Source organism: Bos grunniens, chromosome X (assembly GCF_055505025.1).
Source record: "Bos grunniens cultivar Pamir isolate PY7600 chromosome X, Bosgru_T2T1.0, whole genome shotgun sequence".
In the NCBI taxonomy this organism is placed as follows: Eukaryota; Metazoa; Chordata; class Mammalia; order Artiodactyla; family Bovidae; genus Bos; species Bos grunniens.
In genome coordinates, this window is record NC_141194.1 from 77524448 (window position 1) to 77547207 (window position 22760).

A 22760-nucleotide genomic window follows, 5' to 3' on the forward strand; every position below is an offset into this window, starting at 1 on the left:
GGAAAAGTTTTGAGGGGGAGGAATGCCTTAAAAGTTTTCCTGTCAAAGTAAGGAATGGGGTAGGAAAATGAGGAAGAAATCTGTATAGTTACATTAAGAAAAATCAGAGTTATGAAATTAAAATGTAAATGTTGAACTCTTGAATTTTGCCTTACAAGTAAGGATATCTCAGGATGTAAATTAAGTATGTAGTAGGAGATAGTTGAGCGAGTTGGTAATTCTTTCAGTACTAGCATTCAGATGAGACTACTTTTCTAATATGTAATGCAGGATATATCTCTCTGGCTAGACATCTCTGGTATTCAAAATGATTTCATTGGAGATTTTAACTGTAAACAGAAGATTGCTGGAGAAGGGATAGGCTACTCACTCCAGTATTCTTGGGCTTCCCTTGTGGCTCAGCTGGTAAAGAATTCACTTGTAATGTGGGAGACCTGGGTTTTATCCCTGGGTTGGGAAGATCCCCTGGAGAAGAGAGAGACTACCCACTCCAATATTCTGGCCTGGAGAATTCCATGGGCTATGTAGTTCATGGGGTTGCAAAGAGTCGGGCACAACTGAGCAACTTTCACTCACATAGTAATATTACTGTTTCATTTATATAGCACTTCTAAAAATTGTGGTAAAATATGTATAACAAAGTATATCATAAAGTATATTATCTTAACCATTTTATTTATTTAAGATTTTTTTGTAAAATATGTGTAATATGCAGTTTATCCTGTATACCATTTTAAATGTACAGTTCAATAATGTTAAGGCTTTCCTGGTGGCTCAGTGGTAAAGAATCTGCCTGCCAATGCAGGAGATTTGGGTTCAATCCCTGGGTTGAGAATATCTTCTGGAGAAGGAAATGGCAACCCACTCCTGTATTCTTGCCTTGGAAATCCCATGGACAGAGGAGCCTGGTGGGCTACAGTTTGTGGGGTCACAAAAGAGTCTCACATGACAGCGACTAACCAACCAACAAACTATCAGGAATTTTAACTATAATCACATAGTTGTGAAACAGATCTCAGCTTCTTAAAATTGTTTTCCTATTTTTTATAATTTTTATTTAGGTATAGTTCATTTACAATGTTGTGTTATTTTTGGGTTTGCAGCAAAGTTAATCTATTATACATATATCCACCCTCTCTCTCTCTCTCTCTCTCTCTCTTTTTTTTTTTTAAGATTCTTTCTCCACATAAACAGAGAAACCTGGTGGACTATAGTCCATGGGGTCGCAAAGAGTCAGGCACGACTGAGCAACTAACATTTCCACTTTTTACTATATAGGCCATTACAGAGATAGGGTTAGGGTTAGGTTTACAGAATACTGAGATGAGTTCTTAGTGTGTGTGTGTCAATCCTGAACTTTTTGATCTAGCAAAACTGAAATTCTATGCCCATTGGACAACAACTCTCATTTCCCCTGCTTCCCAGAGCCTGGAAAACATACTTCTGCTTTTTGCTTCCATGAGTATTTAATTCTTCTAGATGTTGTTGTTTAATCACTAAAGTCATGTCCCTCTCTTTTGTGACCCCATGGACTGTGGCCTGCCAGGCTTGTCTGTCCATGAAATTTTCCCAGGCAAGAAGACTGGGGTAGGTTGTCATTTCCTTCTCTGGGCAGTGGGGGTGGGGGGTGGGGCAGGGAGAATCCTGACTCAGGGATCAAACCCAAGTCTCCTGCATTGCAGGTGGATTCTTTACCCCTGAGTACCAGGGAAGCCCCAGTTATTCTAAATACCTTGTATATAACTGGAATCATAGCATTTGTATTTTTGTGACTTCCTTATTTCACTTAGCATAATGTCCTCAAGTTTCATCCATGTTGTTGCATGTGTCATAATTTCCTTCTTTTAAGCCATATAGAACTTTTAGCCTTTAAACTGGTGTTCATATATATTGATGAATTTTCTGCACACAACAATAAGGTGAAGACAATGCTATTGTTTTTTGTACACATTTTTCCCATTTTCGGAGTAATTTTACATATAAGCAACCCAGCAGCTTTACTTAAAATATGAACTAAAATAGATGTATGAGAAGATAGAGAACTACATACACTTAGAATTTAATGAATTATCTGCTTTTGACCAGAAATGTAACATGGTTCTAGTGATCAGACTCATGGATTATTTAGTTTACATTTCCAACTGTCAAAAGAAATAACACCCATCAGCAGATGAATGGATAAGAAAGCTGTGGTACATATACACAATGGAGTATTACTCAGCCATTAAAACGAATACATTTGAATCAGTTCTAATGAGGTGGATGAAACTGGAGCCTATTATACAGAGTGAAGTAAGCCAGAAGGACAAACACCAATACAGTATACTAACGCATATATATGGAATTTAGAAAGATGGTAACGATAACCCTGTATACGAGACAGCAAAAGAGACACTGATGTATAGAACAGGCTTATGGACTCTGTGGGAGAGGGAGAGGGTAGGAAGATTTGGGAGAATGGCATTGAAACATGTGAAATGTCATGTATGAAACGAGATGCCAGTCCAGGTTCAATGCACGATGCTGGATGCTTGGGGCTGGTGCACTGGGACCACCCAGAGGGATGGTATGGGGAGGGAGGAGGGAGGAGGGTTCAGGATGGGGAACACATGTATACCTGTGCTGGATTCATTTTGATATTTGGCAAAACTAATACAATATGTAAAGTTTAAAAATTAAATAAAATTTAAAAAAATAAAATAGAGAAAGAATAAGAGAAGAAAAAGAAGTAAAAGAAGAAAAAAGTTTTGTGTGACTACAGTTTTCAAAATGTACAGAAAATGGTGCAAAACACAATGTTTATTATTTGGGATGGTATTGGTTCGCTTTTAATATTTTTAATAAAAGTTTGTCATTATTGAAAAAAAAAAAAAGAAATAACACATTTAGAATAGTCATGTAATTTACCAGAGGGCACACAGCTCAATAATGTCAAAACTAGTATATTAGTTTTCTGTTGTGCAAGCAATTGCCTCAAATTTAGGAACTTAAAGCAACACCATTTGTTGACTCACAGTTCTATTTGTCAGGAGTCTGGAGAAACTTGACTGTATTCACAGTCTTACAAGGCTGAAATTGAGGTGCTGTTCAGGGTGGGCTCTTATCTGGAAGCTCTGGGGTAGAATGTGCTCATGGGCTCATTGACCTTGTTGATAGAACCTAGTTCATTTCAATTGTAAGACTTGTGTATCTATTTCCTAGCTGGGTGTCAGTCCAGGGTTGCTCTTGGCTTCTAGAAGCTACCCACATTCCTTGACACAGCCCTCGCCATTTTCAAACCAGTAATGATATGTTCTGTGATTTTCTTTGTTTTTAAAAGGTTCATGCAATTATATTGGGTTCACCTAGATAATCTTGAAAGTGAAAGTGAAGTCTCTCAGTCATGTCCGACTCTTTGGGACCCCATGAACTGTAGCCTGCAAGGATCCTCTGTCCATGGGATTTTCCAGGCAAGAGTACTGGAGTGGGTTGACATTTCCTTCTCCAGGGGATCCTCCTGACCCAGGGATCAAACCCAAGCCTCCTGCATTGTAGGCAGACATTTTACCATCTGAGCCATGATCTTCTTTCCTATTAATTCAGAGTCATCTGATTAGTTACTTTAATCACATATGGAAAATCCCCTTTGCCATGTAACATAACGTAATATCTCATTACTTTCATAGTTTTAGCAATTAGAACTGGAAATCTTGGGATGGAGGAGAATTTTGGAATTCTGCCTACCAATCTCAGGTTTAAGTCTTAGTGCTTTCCACTGCACCACACTGAATATCTAAGACTGTTTAAAGTAGCTTTATTTTAATACTGGTTGCTAATATTTATCCACGATGAGCAAAATTTTAAGAAGATTTTAAATCAGAAAGAAAGTTGGCTTCTGTATTTATCATTTGAATGTATGCTTCTGAGTGCTATTCCTAATTATAGATTGATGTTACTAGTGATCAGCTTCCTAAAAATTTTATTACTAATCTCTTCAGAATTGTGATATTAACAGCATATTTATGAATTTTCTGATTGACAAACATGAAATGTAAATTCTTGAAATCATCATGGGATTATGCACATACTAATAGTTACCAATTTGATTTCTCTTGCCAGACATGAAAAATATTATTTTGGCTAGCTGTAACACACACAAAAAGTAGGAACACACAAAGTAGGAAGTCAAGAAACACCTGGAGTAACAGGCAAATTTGGCCTTGGAATATGGAATGAAGGAGGGCAAAGGCTAATAGAGTTTTGCCAAGAGAACGCACTGGTCATAGCAAACACCCTCTTCCAACAACACAAGAGAAGACTCTACACATGGACATCACCAGATGGTCAACACTGAAATCAGATTGATTATATTATTTGCAGCCGAAGATGGAGAAGCTCTATACAGTCAACAAAAACAAGACCAGGAGCTGACTGTGGCTCAGATCATGAGCTCATTATTGCCAAATTCAGACTTAAATTGAAGAAAGTGGGGAAAACCACTAGACCATTCAGTTATGACCTAAATCAAATCCCTTATGATTATACAGTGGAAGTGAGAAATAGACTTAAGGGACTAGATCTGATAGATAGAGTGCCTGATGAACTATGGAATGAGGTTCATGACATTGTACAGGAGACAGGGATCAAGACCATCCCCATGGAAAAGAAACGCAAAAAAGCAAAATGGCTGTCTGGGGAGACCTTACAAATAGCTGTGAAAAGAAGAAAAGCAAAAAGCAAAGGAGAAAAGGAAATATATAAGCATCAGAATGCCAAGTTCCAAAGAATAGCAAGAAGAGATTAAAAAAAAAAAAGCCTTCCTCAGTGAATAATACAAAGAAATAGAGGAAAACAACAGAATGGGAAAGACTAGAGATCTCTTCAAGAAAATTAGAGATACCAAGGGAACATTTCATGCAAAGATGGGCTCGATAAAGGACAGAAATGGTATAGACCTAACAGAAGCAGAAGATATTAAGAAGAGGTGGCAAGAATACACAGAAGAACTGTACAAAAAAGATCTTCACGATCCAAATAATCACGATGGTGTGATCACTGACCTAGAGCTAGACATCCTGGAATGTGAAGTCAAGTGGGCCTTAGAAAGCATCACTACAAATAAAACTCCTGGAGGTGATGGAATTCCAGTGGAGCTATTTCAAATCCTGAAAGATGATGCTGTGAAAGTGCTGCACTCAATATGCCAGCAAATTTGGAAAACTCAGCAGTGGCCACAGGACTGGAAAAGGTCAGTTTTCATCCCAATCCCAAAGAAAGGCAATGCCAAAGAATGCTCAAACTACCACACAATTGCACTCATCTCACACACTAGTAAAGTAATGCTCAAAATTCTCCAAGCCAGGCTTCAGCAATACGTGAACTGTGAACTTCCAGATGTTCAAGCTGGTTTTAGAAGTGGCAGAGGAACCAAAGATCAAATTGCCAACATCCGCTGGATCATGGAAAAAGCAAGAGAGTTTCAGAAAAAAACATCTATGTCTGCTTTATTGACTATGCCAAAGCCTTTGACTGTGTGGATCACAATAAACTGTGGAAAATTCTTCAAGAGATAGGAATACCAGACCACCTGACCTGCCTCTTGAGACACCTATATGCAGGTCAGGAAGCAACAGTTAGAACTGGACATGGAACAACAGACTGTTTCCAAATAGGAAAAGGAGTATGTCAAGGTTGTATATTGTCACCCTGCTTATTTAACTTATATGCAGAGTACATCATGAGAAACGCTGGGCTCGAAGAAGCACAAGCTGGAATCAAGATTGCTGGGAGAAATATCATTAACCTGAGATATGCAGATGACACCACCCTTATGGCAGAAAGTGAAGAGGAACTAAAAAGCCACTTGATGAAAGTGAAAGAGGAGAGTGAAAAAGTTGGCTTAAAGCTCAACATTCAGAAAACGAAGACCATGGCATCTGGTCCCATCACTTTATGGGAAATAGATGGGGAAACAGTGGAAACAGTGTCAGACTTTATTTTTCTGGGCTCCAAAATCACTGCAGATGGTGACTGCAGCCATGGAATTAAAAGACACTTACTCCTTGGAAGAAAAGTTATGACCAACCTAGATATCATATTGAAAATCAGAGACATTACTTTGCCAACAAAGGTCTGTCTAGCCAAGGCTATGGTTTTTCCAGTGGTCAGGTATGGATGTGAGAGTTGAACTGTGAAGAAAGCTGAGCACTGAAGAATTGATGCTTTTGAACTGTGGCGTTGGAGAAGAGTCTTGAAAGTCCTTTGGACTGCAAGGAGATCCAACCAGTCAATTCTGAAGGAGATAAGACTTTGGATTTCTTTGGAAGGAATGATGCTAAACCTGAAACTCCAGTACTTTGGCTACCTCATGCAAAGAGTTGACTCATTGGGAAAGACTCTGATGCTGGGAGGGATTGGGGGCAGGAGGAGAAGGGGACGACAGAGGATGAGATGGCTGGATGGCATCACCGACTCAATGGACATGAGTCTGTGTGAACTCCGGGAGTTGGGGATGGACGTGGAGGCCTGGCTTGCTGCAATTCATGGGGTCACAAAGATTCGGACATGACTGAGCGACTGCACTGAGCAGAACTGAACACACACACTTAATGCTGGTGCTAATGTTCCCATTGTGATCATCATTAAAGATAGCCTGTATGATGACACAAAGTAAAAGACAGTAGTCTTTCAGAAAAACAGCAGTATTTGCAGCAGATTATAATGAAATCTTCCCAAGACAGTGGAGCTTAATAAAATTTGTCCCCAGGAATCCTAATACTTTGAAGATGTTTCCTAATGGAAGGATTCTAAGATCAAGTACTATACTTAGCACATAGTGAATCTACTCATCCAGCTAGCTGGAGTAAAACATTCATTTAATAAGTACTTCAATAAAAAGGAATAAATGTATATTGGGGCAGATTGAGAGACTACAGTATTTAGATTTTATTTTCTTTGCAATCAGGAAGTATTGAAGAGCAAAAGATGACATGATGAAAGGGATGTTTCACCAATATTCAGAGTACAGTTTATGTAGAATAGATTGGAGCTGAGAACCTGTTGAACATAACCTGGGCATGAAGTGATAAGGGCCTGAAGTAGGGTGTTAAAAACAGGAATGGATAGAGATGGAAATTTGCAACACATATTACAATGGAATAAAAATATAGGAGACTGAAAATGAAGGGAGAAGTGGAGGGAGAATCAAAATTACCCTCAACTTTATAATTCTGGCAACCAAAAGCATGCTTATGTTATTGATAAAACAAGGGAGTGGGATTTGAGGAGGCAAATTCTGAATTTGTGCTGCCAGTGGAATGTATCCAAATGTGAGTATTAACTTACCATTCTCTTCATCAAACTTTTGAACAGTGACACATTCTTTGAGTTCAAGAAAGCCTATATTAAATTGTGTTAGGAAGTGTACTAATTTAATTTTTTTAATACAATGCTCTCCAGCTTTTCCAGCACCATTTATTGAAGAGACTGTCTTTTCTCCATTGTATATTCTTGCCTCCTTTGTCAAAGATAAAGTGTCCATAGGTGTGTGGGTTTATCTATGGGCTTTCTTTCTTATTCCATTGGTCTATATTTCTGTTTTTGTGCTGGAGAAAACTTCTGAAAGTCCCTTGGGCAGCAAGGAAGTCAAACTACTCAATCTTATTGGAGATCAACCTTGAATATTCACTGGAAGGACTGATGCTGAAGCTGAAGCTCCAATATTTTAGTTTTCTGATGAGAACAGATGACTCATTGGAAAAACTCCTGATACTGAGAAAGATTAAGGGCAGGAGAAGAGGATGTCAGAGGTTGGCATGTCTGGATGGCATCATCAGTGCAATGAAAATGAACTTGGATAAACTGCGGGGTGGGGGGGTGAGGGACAAGGAGACCTGCATGCTGCAGTCCACAGGGTTGCAAAGACTCAGACATTACTGGGCAACTGAACACCACCACCACCATACTGTCTCATGACTATAGCTTTGTAGTATAGCCTGAAGTCAGGAAGAGTGGTTCCTTTAGCTCCATTCTTTCTTAAGATTGCTTTGGCTATTCAGGGTATTTTGTGTTTCCATATGAATTGTGGATTTTTTTTTTTTTTATTCTAGTTCTGTGGAAAATGCCATTGGTAATTTGATAAGAGCTGCACTGAATCTGTATTTTGGTTTGGGTAATATAGTCATTTTCACAATGTTGATTCTTCCAATTAAAGAACATGATATATCTCTCCATCTGTTTATGTCATCTTTGCTTCTTACATTAGTGTCTTATAGTTTTATATATACAGCTCTTTTGTCTCCTTAGGTAGATTTATTCCTGGGTATTTTATTCTTTTTGTTGCAAAGGTGAATGGGATTGATTCCTTAATTTCTCTTTCTGATTTTTCATTTTTAGTGTATAGGAATGCAAGTGATTTCTGTGTATTGATTTTGTATCCTGCAACTTTACTATATTCAGTGATTAGCTCTAGTATTTTTTTGTTAGTATCTTTAGTACTTTCTCTATATAGTATCATATCATCTGCAAACTGCTACATGTAAAAGAATGAAATTAGAACACTTCCTAACACCATATACAAAGGTAAACTCAAAATGGATTAAAAACCTAAATGTAAGGCCAGAGACTATAAAATTCTTGGAGGAAAACATAGGCACATCATTCTTTGACATAAATCATAGCAAGATCCTCTATGACCCACCTCCTAGAGTAATGGAAATAAAAACAAAAATAAATAAATGGGACCTAATTAAATTTAAAAGCCTTTGAACAGCAAAGGAAACCAAAAATAAGATGAAAAGACAACACTCAGAATAGGGAAAAATTAATTGTAAGTGAAGCAACTGACAAAGGATTAATCTCCAAAATATATAAACAGCACATGGACCTCAATATTAGAAAAACAAACAACCCAATCAAAAAATGGACAGAAGACCTAAATAGATATTTCTCCAACGCATACTGGAGTGGGTTGCCATTTCCTTCAGTGCAGGAAAGTGAAAAGTGAAAGTGAAGTTGCTCAGTCGTGTCTGACTCTCCACAACCCCATGGACTGTAGCCTACCAGGCTCCTCCATCCATCGGATTTGCCAGGCAAGAGTACTGGAGTGGGTTGACATTGCCTTCTCTGAAAGAAGACATACAGATGGCTAATAAACATATGAAGAAATATTCAACATTGTTCATTATTCAGTTCAATTCAGTTCAGTCGCTCAGTCGTGTCCAACTCTTTGCGACCCCATGAATTGCAGCACGCCAGGCCTCCCTGTCCATCACCAACTCCCGGAGTTCAGTGAGACTCACGTCCATCGAGTCAGTGATGCCATCCAGCCATCTCATCCTCTGTCGTTCCCTTCTCCTCCTGCCCCCAATCCCTCCCAGCATCAGAGTCTTTTCCAGTGAGTCAACTCTGCATGAGGTGGCCAAAGTACTGGAGTTTCAGCTTCAGTATCATTCCTTCCAAAGAAATCCCAGGGCTGATCTCCTTCAGAATGGACTGGCTGGATCTCCTTGCAGTCCAGGGGACTCGCAAGAGTCTTCTCCAACACCACACTTCAAAAGCATCAATTCTTCAGTGCTCAGCCTTCTTCATACTCCAACTCTCACATCCATACATTACCACAGGAAAAACCATAGCCTTGACTAGACGGACCTTTGTTGTCAAAGTAATGTCTCTGCTTTTCAATATGCTGTCTAGATTGGTCATAACTTTCCTTCCAAGGAGTAAGCGTCTTTTAATTTCATGGCTGCAGTCACCATCTACAGTGATTTTGGAGCCCCAAAAAATAAAGTCTGACACTGTTTCCACTGTTTCCCCATCTATTTCCCATGAAGTGATGGGACCAGATGCCATGATCTTCGTTTTCTGAATGTTGAGCTTTAAGCCAACTTTTTCCCTCTCCACTTTCACTTTCATCAAGAGGCTTTTTAGTTCCTCTTCGCTTTCTGCCATAAGGGTGGTGTCATTTGCGTATCTGAGGTTATTGATATTTCTCCTGGCAATCTTGATTCCAGCTTGTGCTTCTTCCAGTCCGGCGTTTCTCATGATGTACTCTGCATATGCAAATCAAAACTAGAATGATGTATCACCCCACACTGATTAGAATGGCCATCATCAGAAAATCTACAAACAATAAATGCTGGAGAGGATATGGAGAAAAGGAAACCTTGTTGCACTGTGATGGTAATGTAAATTGAAACAGCCACTATGGAGAACAGTATGGAAATTTCTTTAAAAGGTAGGACTAAAATTTGCATATGACCCAGCAATCTCACTACTGGGCATATACTCTGAGGAACCATAATTGAAAAAGACACATGTACCCCATTGTTCATTTCAGCACTCTTTACAATAGCTAGGACATGGAAGCAACCTAGATTTCCATTGACAGATGAGGGGATGAAGGAGTTATAGTACATATATACAATAGAATATTTCTCAGCAACAAAAAGAATGAATTCAAGTCAGTTCTAGTGAGGTGGATGAACCTAGAGCCTTTTCTAGAGTGAAATGTCAGAAAATGAAAAAAACAAATATTGTATATTAACAAATACATATGGAATACAGAAAAATGGTACTGATGAACTATTTGTAGGGCAGTAATAGAGACGCAGACATAGAGAACAGACTTGTGGACACAGCGGCAGAAGAAGAGGGTGGGATGAATAGAAAGGTAGCATAGAAACATACATTACCATTTGTAAAACACATAGCCAGTGGGAATTTGCTGTATGATGCAGGAAGCTCAATGGGTGCCATGTGACAATCTAGAGAGGTGGGATGGTGTGGGACATGGGAGGGAGGTTCTGGAGGGAGGGAGACATATGTATACCTATGGCTGATTCATGTTGATACATGGCAGAAATCAACACATCATTGTAAAGCAATCATTCTCCAATTAAAAATAAACTTAAAACCAAACAAAATTGTGTCAGACTGTGAAAAGATACACTTTAGAAGGGGGAATATTTAATTTAGTTTACTCTAAAATTTACTAAGATTCAGTGATACTATCAGTGTTATCAATGTTCTGTTAATCAGAAAGGAAAGAAGCTGCTAAGAATTCATCATATACCAGCATTTCTGTTTTACAGTCTTTGTTATTTACACTAAGACATTTATTAGAATTCAGTCAGTTTATGACAAAAAGTAAATGTGTTTAAAAGTGTTAACAGCAGGCCTAGAGCACATTTAATTTAAATAGGGAGCAGATCAAGCAAATGAAGTATAAAAATAGCTTCACATTTATACAATCAAGTGAGTAGTCAACCCCAAAATTGTCTGTCACATAAGATTTCTATTTTTATTGAAGGAAAAATAGAAATTTAGCATTAGCAAATGAGTTAAACATCCCTATTTAAAATGATTGGCTCAGGAAGTTCCCCTGGACGGAAAATGGCAACACACTTCAGTATTCTTGCCTGGAAAATTCCTTGGAGAGAGGAGCTTGATGGGCTGTAGTCCTTGGGGTCACAAAGAGTCAGACATGACTGAGCATACACACAATCATAAGATTAATGCTAAATATGAATTATTTTATATGATCCTTGATATAATATGTGACCCTAGCAAGGGGTATTTTCCCTCGTCCCATGAACACCCTTATGTTAAAGAAAATTTCCTAAACTTTACTAACTCTAATGGAATGATGGTATTGATGCTTTTAATATATTCAAATTTAAGTTTTGGTTATGCTTATAAGAAATGAAAAAAGGAGTAAATGGTAATGGAATATATATGATCTTGACTCTAGTATTTTTTGTGTGTGTGTTGAAATCTTCTGGAGACTTGATGAGCCACACTTTAAATTCCCATAAACCAAGAGCTGATTGATGCACAGTTTAACATAAGCACCATTTTATGAGAGTTGCCATAGTGACCAGTTTCCAGTTATCAACTTGAACAGTTTCATATATGATTAATGTTAACCACCGATTTTTCATGTATAGCTTTTTCCCGGGTGCTGAATTGGTTGCTGCTGCCTTTGATCTGGTTGGGAATACAATCCAATGCAATAGTTAGACAAGTGATCAGTTTGCCAACACTGAAAGAAGATGGATTTAGGTTGCTGTGAGATCAGAGTTTGTTTCTCCTCATCAACACTGAAAGGTCAGGTAGAGTTTAACTACTGTTGGCATCCTTGAAATGTTGTAATACACGTGAGACCTTATAGATTATTATTAATCCATGATGCAGTTAAAAGTCCTATTGTTCTGAAAGAAAGATTCTTATTTAATTTAATAAGCATATTGAAAAAAAGCACTTTACAGTCAGGTAAACAACACCTTCAAAGCTAATGTCATCCTTGGCTTTCTTGGCTTCTAACATAGTTGAAAAAAAAAAAAAAGACACATTTAGGACTATACAAGGGGATTTTAAATATCAGTGATGGCTCTGAAAAATGAATCCCAGGTCATGGCTGACAACTCCCACTTTGGGAATCCAACTGTAGCAATCTTTACAAGTTGCTGCTAATACCACACTTAACTGCCACTATAACCAGCAATTTTCTCAGTTTGTCCCAAAATGTTATGAGTGTTTCTTTAAAGAGTAGTAAGCCAAACTTTCATTGAAGAGGATGATATGATCTTATGACTCCTTGCTAAATCATGTGCTAACTATATGGTTTATATTAAATATATTGAAGGCTCATGAAATCACTAATTAATTCATTAACAAGATTTTTTCTTTGAAATAAAATTACCTTTCTAAATTCTTAGTCCTTGATTCATATACAAATAGCTGATCATACAAAATGAAAACAACTTCAAGTGAAATTTAATAATCTTAATGAGCAAAGTATCAGTTATGTTACTACAACTTGGAATGGATATCTTACAGACTGTTGACACCAGAAGACCTATGGAATTTCTTTCTTAGGGACCTGTCAACTCTACAGAGTTTGTAATCCACTTTAACTGCAGAAAAATGAAATACTCTTGATACATATTTCAATTTGGTTTATTCTTTAATCTCAGGAAGCTTCGTTACTATTTCATTTCTCCTGAAGAAGTTTACAGAATGAATGGTAAAATACATAACAGGATAAATTGTGTTACAGAATGAACTGAACCCAGAGAAAATCATGGTTCTTTGGTATAATTTCCCTCCAAACCACCTATAAATGTTGATTTTAGAAAAATGATGCTCTCAAAGATTTAGCTGAGCTGTTTAATAGGAGCTTTGCTCTTTGGGGGATTGTTGGCCAAGGTCCATAAACTTTTGTTAATAGTGTTCTTGGGTGACATAGCCACTGAGTCATTTGGGTGGAAACTTTAAAAAGGGCCTGTTTTATTTTACAGAGTACAAATAACCTTGTAATTAAACTGAAAACAAATAATTGCCAACAAGCAATTATCATTCAGTTAAAGAGTAATTACATGGTTATTTGTGCCCTGTGAAATAAATCATTACAGAAATTAGTAATCCAATTAATATTTTAGCAGAAACAGGGTGCTGGACCTTTCAACCTATTTGTCATCCGAATAACAATTTTCTGGTTAAACCACCACATGTTTATTTTTTCTTGATTTATATGTAAACATCTGCCTGATGCTAATAAAGCTCTTAAAGATAAGTATGGCAAGATCATCTATCAAGAATAATCTTTTCCAACTTTCTACAGTGTCCTCCATAGTCTTTTCTCATGTTGTAAGGCTTGTGTTCTTTGAAAAGTAGTGCAGGAACTTTAGTGCTAGGGATATTTTACTACTGAGGATTATTTGTTCTAAAAGTTAGAATAAATCTATCTTTTAGAATGCTATTGATTATAAAGCGTCTTCACAATCTTGATTCTAATTAATTTACTCTGGGGGCACAAGTCTTCTTTCCACTAATATAAACAAAGGAATCTGGATATGATTTTGTTCACTGATAAGTTTAATCAAGTTTGGAAGTATTCATCACACAATCATACTCACTAAAGAATTAATCATAAATTTTAAGTAGCAGGTCAAATACACATCTCTATCACTGTACCTTAAGCTCTTCAAAAGCAGAAGAAACTATATTCTAGTTTCTCACAATATATCACTGAACAAATAGACCAAAAACCATTGCCATTGTCAAGCTTACATTTTAACCTCTGTAACCCTGATACCTAGTTTCGATGCCGGACACAAACTGAATGGGCACTTAGTGGATGTTTGTTTATTGGATGTTTGAATAAGCGATGAGGTCATTGCTACATCAAATCATGAGATTGACCAAGAAATTTGGAAAAGAACTGTTTAAATCTCATAGATTCCAAAATACACTGTCAACAGCTGGCTCCTAGACATAGAGAGAGCATCAGAAAGAAAGCATAAAGCTCAGTGATTGTAAGCATAAAGACAGCACTGAAACTTTTATGCTGGGTGAGTACAAAGAGTTATCAGGTGGGCTTTAATAAAGTTAGTAGGCTTGAATTCTGATAAATAGAAAGACATAGAGAAGCACTTAGAAAGTATAGACTTCTCTGTAGTTAATTGCTTAACTAGGCAAACAATTTTGAAATTTTCCTTCCAACACAGTAAAACGTGGTGTGAGACTCTATAGCCAGATCTGATGTTGTCTCCCCTGTGACTATTAACATAAGACTGAAACGTTATAAAGGATTTCCCTGAAAGACAGTAAATATTATAACAGAAGAAAATGACTGACTATATAGGAGTAGAGTGTCCTTAAAATGATGAACCTATTTGTAAAAGCAGATATAAAGACACAGATGTAGAGAATAAATGCATGGATACCAATGGAGGAAAGGCGGGGTGGGATGAGTTGGGAGAGTGGGATTGACATATGTACGCTACTATGTATAAAACAGATAACTAATGAGAACCTACTTAATAGCACAGGAAACTTTATTCAATGGTGGTGATCTAAATGGGAAGGAAATCCAAAAAAGAGGGTGTATGTAGAGATGTGTATATGTAGAGATGATTCACTTTGCTGTTCAGTTGAAACTAACGAAACTATATTCCAATTTAAAAAAAAAAGAAAAAGAAAGTACAGACTTGAAGATTACTCAACAAAATAACATGCCTTCTTCTAATGACTGGATATAACCTGACTAATATTGTTTAGTGATCTTGAAATCCTTTAGGACATTTAAAGTAAATAGGATATCTTTCTTACCAGTATTAGGAAGAGTTAGGAAGAGTTAGGAAGCCATAAACAGGGCAAGGACAAACAGAATAACAACACTGAATTAAATAAAATAAATCATGACCCAAACTTGAGTAGAAAGAAGAAGAGATTCAGTTTACAAAATTGAAACATTAAATGAGAAAAATGAATATTTCATACTAGATTGATATACAATATTGATGTATAATAAAAAGAAATAGCATCAGCATGGTAAGTGAAAAGTGAACTGAGTAATAGTGCCTCTGTGTAAGGTCAAGGTTGTTAAAAGTTGTCTTCATTTAAAAGCAGTTTGTCTTACATTGATGGAGCACTTTATTACTGCAAAGTTGATAGAGTGAGATTTAACTTAAATTTCTTTGTGAACAAAAGTCATTTTTTGGAAATGTTCTCTATCAGAACCTTATAAATTTTTGTGGCTTGGGTTATTTAATGTAGTATTTTACAGTATTTTATGAAAATCCCTATTATTCAGATTTATAAACTACATTTCTACCAAGAAACAGCAGCAATATTTTAGGCAGCATTAAAAATGTTGAAAATATTTGAAATATATTTCATGACTTGAGAATAACTTAGTCCTAATGTTCAATGACTTATAAGTCTCCTTATTGTAGTGACAGCTTCCAAATAATGTATTGCGTACACTGACTGTGTTAGAGTACAAGATGGAAGCCTGATACTGACTTTCTATTTCATTATTTTATGGATTAGCATTTATAACTGCAATTCCTGAACTATTCACACCGGGGTAAAGAATGCAAATATAATAGGTTAGTGTTTTAAGTTTAACGTCAACTCCCTTAAAAATACCAAGCAATCTGTGAAAAAATACACCGATTACAAAGGTGGTAGGTTTCCATACTAAAGTCATTCCAAGTGAGTACACTGCCAGTTATACAGCTTGGTTTAAATACTAGGTAGGAAAAAAACCTACTGAGGATAAGGGATCTTTATTCCTTGTGGGCTGTGGAAGCTGTGGAAATGTTAATAAACATCAGGTCTTATTCTACATTTCAGCTTTCTACCCCTCACCTCTGGCATGCTGAGCAGAGAGTTAATCACTTCACATTCTGTACCATCTTAATTCTGTGAGTCCGTATCTCAGTTGCATGTATTAATACCAGGGATGAAGTGTAGCTTTAAGAGCAGAAGGTAACTTTGGGTTTCTCACAACAGGTAAGCTGCAATGCAAAGTGCTGGTGTCTAAATAGATCTAAGCTAGAAATTAATCTCTTATGGTTTTAAAGCTTGCCTTAACTATATTGTAAAGAATCTGCTTGCCAGTGCAGGAGACACAAGAAATGCGGGTTTGATCCCTGGGTTGAGAAGGTTCCCTGGCATTGGAAATGGCAACCCACTCCAATATTCTTGCCTGGGAAATCCCATGGACAGAGAAGCCTGGAGGGCTACAGTCCATGAGGTTGCAGAGAGTCTTGACAGAACTGAGCACACATACAACCATAAGTATGTTGGGAAGCTTAGTAGAAAGAAAAGTATTGATCTTTTAGTAATAAATGAAAATAGTCTTTAATATAAAATTCTATCATTTTTTGACAATTAAACAAGGTTTAGGTGAATGTAGCAAGTGATGGCATTTCCAAAGAGTGTATTTTAACCTGATCTTTGTCTTTTTCTCCAACAGTTCAAGGCCTGGCAGGCCTCCTAAGCGTTCTTTGGGAGTGTTGCAAGACAGTGCTCGCCTTCTGCCCCATTCAATCCCAGGACTTTTATCACCAGGACTTATCACCCCAACAGGTAATAAAATCCATCCAATGATCAGCCTTGTCTCTTCATATTGCCCAACATTTGAAATAAACTAATATTGAACTAACTGCCTTGTCCTTCAGAGTTTTTCAAGCTCTACTAGAGGTTACATTATTGGATTTTTGAATATTCATGAAAACAGTTTTGTTACTCCAATGATGCAAATCAAATGGGCATGACTTAAAAATTAATTGTCACTTCCTTGTAGGAAATATCTTTCATGGCCTTATTGTGTGTATGTATGTGTGTTTTTGTATGTTGAGGGCAGAGATTGGGGGAGGGTGTCACTGGCCAAACTAGTATTTTCTCAAAACCTCTGACGGGATGTACTGTACCTGCTTATTGATATGTCTCAATAATATTCTTTTTGTTTTTAAAAGTTCTGGACATCTTTTCTATGTTAATATTCTAGGATAAAATGTAAAAATAATATGTATCATCCCTGGTAACACATTACAATTAGACAAGAAAGTGGAAATAGTCATTGTCTTAAATGATTCACTGTTTTTCATCAAACACTGTGGTAAACACTACTTCCCTAAAAATACCAGTCTTACAAATTAGCACTGAACATTTTTTGTTTTCTAAAAAAAGAAAAGCACACAAAACACTTAAACTTGCTTGCTATTTCTGTAACTGAAGCTTTGAAAATCATTAAAGCTACTATATGAAAGAAAATGTATTTAATGATAATATTATCTTTATACCTTCAATGATACAAAAAATTAAACAAACAAACACCTACTGTGTTTTGGGTATTAGGTCCTAGGTGATGCAAAATTATATGAATAGCAGTCCTTGTCACATAAGTTCATGTAAACTAATAATTTCATTGAAGTATGATAGAGACTACAATACAAGTATATATAAGGTGCTATAATATCACAGAATGGTAGCAACTAAAACAATTTGTTAAGTTGGGTAATGCTCACAGAGATTTGAGCTATGCCTTATAGGCTGAATGTTTAGCAGATGGATAATAGGAGGGAAAACATCTTCTGAATGTAGAATGTAGATGTACAATGATGAGAAAAAGCCTAGTATCCTAGGGGCAATAGCAATTAAGTGGCAGAGACCAAAGGAGAGATTTAAAATGAGAGACTTACAGACAATACAGTTAAAGTGGGGGGAAAAAAAGTTTGTGAACCTATCATGTTCAGCAGTTTAGGATTGTCCCTGGCAATAGTTTTCCAAAGTGTCTTTCAAGCACTTTCCTTACTGGCTTACACAGAATTGCAGAAGTACTTCTAGGTTTCCCACTTCTGTCTCAGAATTTTACATGTTCTATTTCATGTAGGATTTTGTTCAGATTAAAAAAAAAACCAGCTCTTATAGGTTAAAGGACCACTGATAAGTAAATGAGTAAATGCTCTAAAAACAATTGCTGTTGAAGGAAAGTAGCAATGAAGGGAGAAATACCGAGGACCTGAACTAAGGAAAATTCAGTAGAGTAAAAAAGAGATTCAGAGTTGCTTCATAATTAGAATTAATTACGGTTGATACTTGATCAAAATAGAGAGTGAGAAGATGAAGTCTAGGATGATTCATGTTATCAGTTGGATGATAATGTCATTAGCTAAAATAGAAAATTTAGGAAGAGTCTTTGGGGATTAGATGATAATTTTTTAGACTTTAAATATTTATAAACAAATTCTGATACAAGAAGAAAGCAGCCCTTCACATATAAATGAATATAGAAGGGATAACATATTATCCCCTGAAATATATTGTCATGGATGCTCAATAAATGATAATCTATTTCTTGATTTAAAACACATTCAGTTCAGTTTAGTTCAGTCACTCAGTCATGTCTGACTCTTTGTGACTCCGTGGACTGAAGCATGCCAGGCTTCCCTGTCCATCACCAACTCCCAGAATTTACTCAAACTCATGTCCATTGAGTTGGTGATGCCATCCAACCATCTCATCCTCTGTTGTCCCCTTCTCCTCCTACCTTGAATCTTGCCCAGCATCAGGGTCTTTTCCAATGAGTCAGTTCTTTGCATCAGGTGGCCAAAGTATTGGAGTTTCAGCTTCAGCATCATTCCTTCCAATGAATATTCAGGACTGATTTCCTTTAGGATTGATTGGTTTGATCTCCTTGCAGTCCAAGGGACTCTCAAGAGTCTTCCAACACCACAATTTAAAGCATCAATTCTTCAGTGCTCAGCTTTCTTTATAGTCCAACTTTCCCATCCATACGTGACTATTGGAAAAACCATAACTTTGACTAATGGATCTTTGTGCAAAGTAATATCTCTGCTTTTTAAAACACATTGACAGAGCCTAAAATCATTACCATATAATCAGATCTATGTCCTGATCAAAGATGTGTCCTATGTAGATAAAAGAAAAGAAAGGATTTTATAATTGCCTTGAAGCTAATGTACTCAAGTAAACTTTGGTACCTTATCTGTTGAGGAAAACCTGTAATATATATTAAGTTTCTATTATGCACCAGACATGGGTGTTTTATATGTACTTCATTTAATCTTCACAGTAGGTTTATGAATATTGTCTTCATTTTTCAAGTAAATAATACATGGCTCAGTGTATTTACATTAATTGCTTAAGATTACAAAGCAATTGAGTAACAGAACTGGGTTTCAAACTCAGGTCTTTTAAAGTCCAGGGCCAATACTTTTCCCTCCTCATCATGATGTCTTATAGTACATGTTAAAATCCAGGTTGAGGTATTCATCTGCTCCTAATTTACTTGGCATGTATGCTTCAGCTCCTCCAAGATAATGGAGGCTCCTTCCTTGGGTTAAAACCTTGGCCTTCCTTCCTACAACTTGAATTTACCACAGTGAGAAACATTGGGGGAAAAAAAAGACTCCTCAATTCAAAACCCTTTGCTTGTACCTAGAAAGAGATGATAGAGATAGATAAGGGATTGAGTAGGAAAAGGCATGAATACTTATGTCTAAATGGCAGACAGAAAATCATTTAATAGGGGGAGGAAAAGGAGTCTGCACAGCTCTGTAGTAATTTATTTTCTTAGAATACATTAATTTATTTTACATGCCTAAGGCTATCCTACTCAACTATAGACATATAAGAATAAAAAAGGCTCTGTGAACCAAGTAGAGATAATTCTGGGATTATACATTATTTTGCATTAGATACACCATTTCACCCCTCCATTAGCAAAGATAATTGAGATAAAATCAATTCTCAATTTAGCTATCAGCAAGTTTCATATTTGATATTATACTTACTATTCATTGCCAGCTTAATTTTCATTAATTTATTTAAATATAATTTAGAAGAATTCAATTGATATTAATATGGTGTGTTATGGGTTGAGAATTATCTTTTTTCTCAAATGATTATTAAAATTATTTCCAATAAAGTTTCAGGTCTTAAGTCTCAACATTTTATGTAAAGAAAGAGATAATATTTTACAACTGTGTATAATTTTACATAAAACTGAATAATTATTGGTGAGTGTGCTGCTACCTTCTGTTTCAAGGTCATATGTCTGGTGAGCCTACTTTGAATCCTGCTGAATTTGCCTAAGTAAATGAAACTTGTTTTCCATTTGTTTATATTGTTTATTTGCATTTGTAATTTGAAAATGGGGTCTAAGGGTAATAAAATGCAATGATCACAATGTTCCTTTTTAAATATAGTGATTTTTTGTATATTATTTTGCTTTTAAATCCCCACCAACAGTTGCAAGCAAAAACATGCAAGTGAAAAGGTTTAGAAATGGTTAAGTCATCATGCTTAGATTTACGAAGAGTTCTCTATTCACATAGCTTGACATGTAAATTCTTAACAATGCAGAATAATATTGAATAATGTCAGGTATGCCATGTTGTTTTTATCTGCTTAGCATATAGGTAATTTTTAAAATTTCTATTTTATATGACTTTATTCCTTTTTGATTTGTTTTATTTTCATTTCAAATGTGTTTATTTTCTTCTTGGTCATATTTCCCCTATGTAATAGAAACCAATTCATTCAACCCCACTAATTAAAATTTTGAGATAATTCAGGGTCACTATGCTAAAGTCTATGATATCAAATGTATCTTATTTAGCCAGTTAAAAGTATAAATAAAAATGTCTGTGTATATATTGGTATTGAGTTATTAAAATACTTGGCTCTCTGGGTAACTCCAGTGATAAAGGATCCGCATGCCAATGCAGGAGACATAAGAAATGCAGGCTCTATTCCTGGGTCAAGAAGATCCCCTGGAGTAGGAAAATAGCAATGTGCTCCAGTATTCTTGCCTGGAAAATTCCATGGACAGAGGAGCCTGGTGGGCTACAGTCCATGAGGTCACAAGGAGTCGGACACAACTGAATACTGTCTACATTCCATATTCCATACTAAAATACTTGGGAAATTTAAATGTACTTAGGTATCTAACAATTAGTTCAAATAATTTATTTCTATACAAAATAATCAACTTACTAATTACTGATGATAATACTTTTTTCACTGAGATAGGATCCTTAGGAAGTATTCTTGACAATGTTGTCTGATATTCATTTAGAGACTATCTATGTAACTATAGACCCAGAGATATAGGATCTATTAATATCTATCTATTGATTAATATCTATCTTTAGATAAATATATATATGAATTTATGGTTTTCATTTAACATATAATGTTTCTTGAACATCCATTCTGCACCAAACAATATGAAAAAATATTAGAACACGTTAAAATTTATTTTGTGAGTCAGAGTTTTCTCAAATTCCACCCAACCTTTTACTGAGTAATTACAAAATGATGAAATTTAATTGTATTTTGCCTTCATATATTGCACTGCTGATATTCTCATCTCATGTCTCTGTCTCTATTTCTTTTTTTTTATTTTTTAATTTTTTTTAAATTTTACAATATTGTTTGTTTTTGCCATGTATTGTAGAATCTGTACAATAGAAACAATCTTAATTCCTTGTTAGGTCATTAATATATAATAATCCTATTATCTAGTATTTTTTTAAAAAATGTTTTGTGTTATAGAGGGGAAAACGAAGGACTTTTATCCCCATCTTTCTCAGCAAAACTGCAAAAGTGCTAATATCCCTGAATCATACTCAAAGGATGGATTTGTCATATGTGTCTTTGAACTTTACAAAAGATGACTACTCCCTTTTCCTTGGCTTATGAACTGGTTCAGACAGACAGATGTGGAATTTGGCCTGAGAGAGATGTAAACTGACACCTTACAAGGAAGTAATAAAGTGCTTCAAATAAAATTTCTATAGTGTTCATTTCTTAAAAGGTAGAAGATTCTTCAGCTGTTTTCTTTTTTCTTTGAGTTCTGTTGTGGTAAAATATTTTTAGGAATTTCAGCTGCCATCTATGTTCCTGGGAAACTGAGCCTATGAATATCCAATCCAGTAATAGTAGCTTCAAAAATCAACTCAGGATTGGCAGAGCTATAAGTAGAATCCTGCCAAATCTTCATAGTGATATGTCAATTTTATGACATGATATAATGTCAATTAGCCTGATAGCATGATTGGAATCAGCTTCCCTTTACAAGACATGTTTTGTATAATTACTCAGTTTGATTGCTAAGAAGTGGTCATAAGTAGGACAGAGTGGTCCTAAGCCTTTCTTCTGTGAGTGTAACACAGGAGAAATCTATCTAGAAAGAAACAAACCAACTTTTTAATGGTTGACTTAAAACATTTTTTTCCTGTGACTATTTTTGACTTTTTCAATGATTAATATTGTAAAGCATTCTTCATGTCACACAAATGGAGATTGCTTTTATGTCAAAAATGGTAGTAACAATTATCTCTATTTCTCATGTGCCCAGGAAGAATCATTGGCCTGAATGGAGCCAGAGCTGAATGACTAATATTTTCTAATAGTTAGTTTAGATTACATACACTTACTGTTTCTCTACTAACCAAAAAGGT

General features: G+C 36.0%; 1 protein-coding gene and 1 pseudogene across 1 annotated transcript in view; both read left to right on the forward strand.

The window, feature by feature from the left end:
• DACH2 (dachshund family transcription factor 2) overlaps positions 1 to 22760 on the forward strand; it is an 864497-nt gene that overhangs the window by 343697 nt on the left and 498040 nt on the right. The window contains exon 3 of the mRNA XM_086387136.1: positions 16745 to 16857. Coding sequence (XP_086243262.1) covers positions 16745 to 16857 — 113 coding nt within the window. The remainder of the gene's footprint in view (positions 1 to 16744; positions 16858 to 22760) is intronic.
• The window catches only part of LOC147340734 (ubiquitin carboxyl-terminal hydrolase 10-like), a 97692-nt pseudogene continuing 95604 nt past the window's right edge, over positions 20673 to 22760 (forward strand).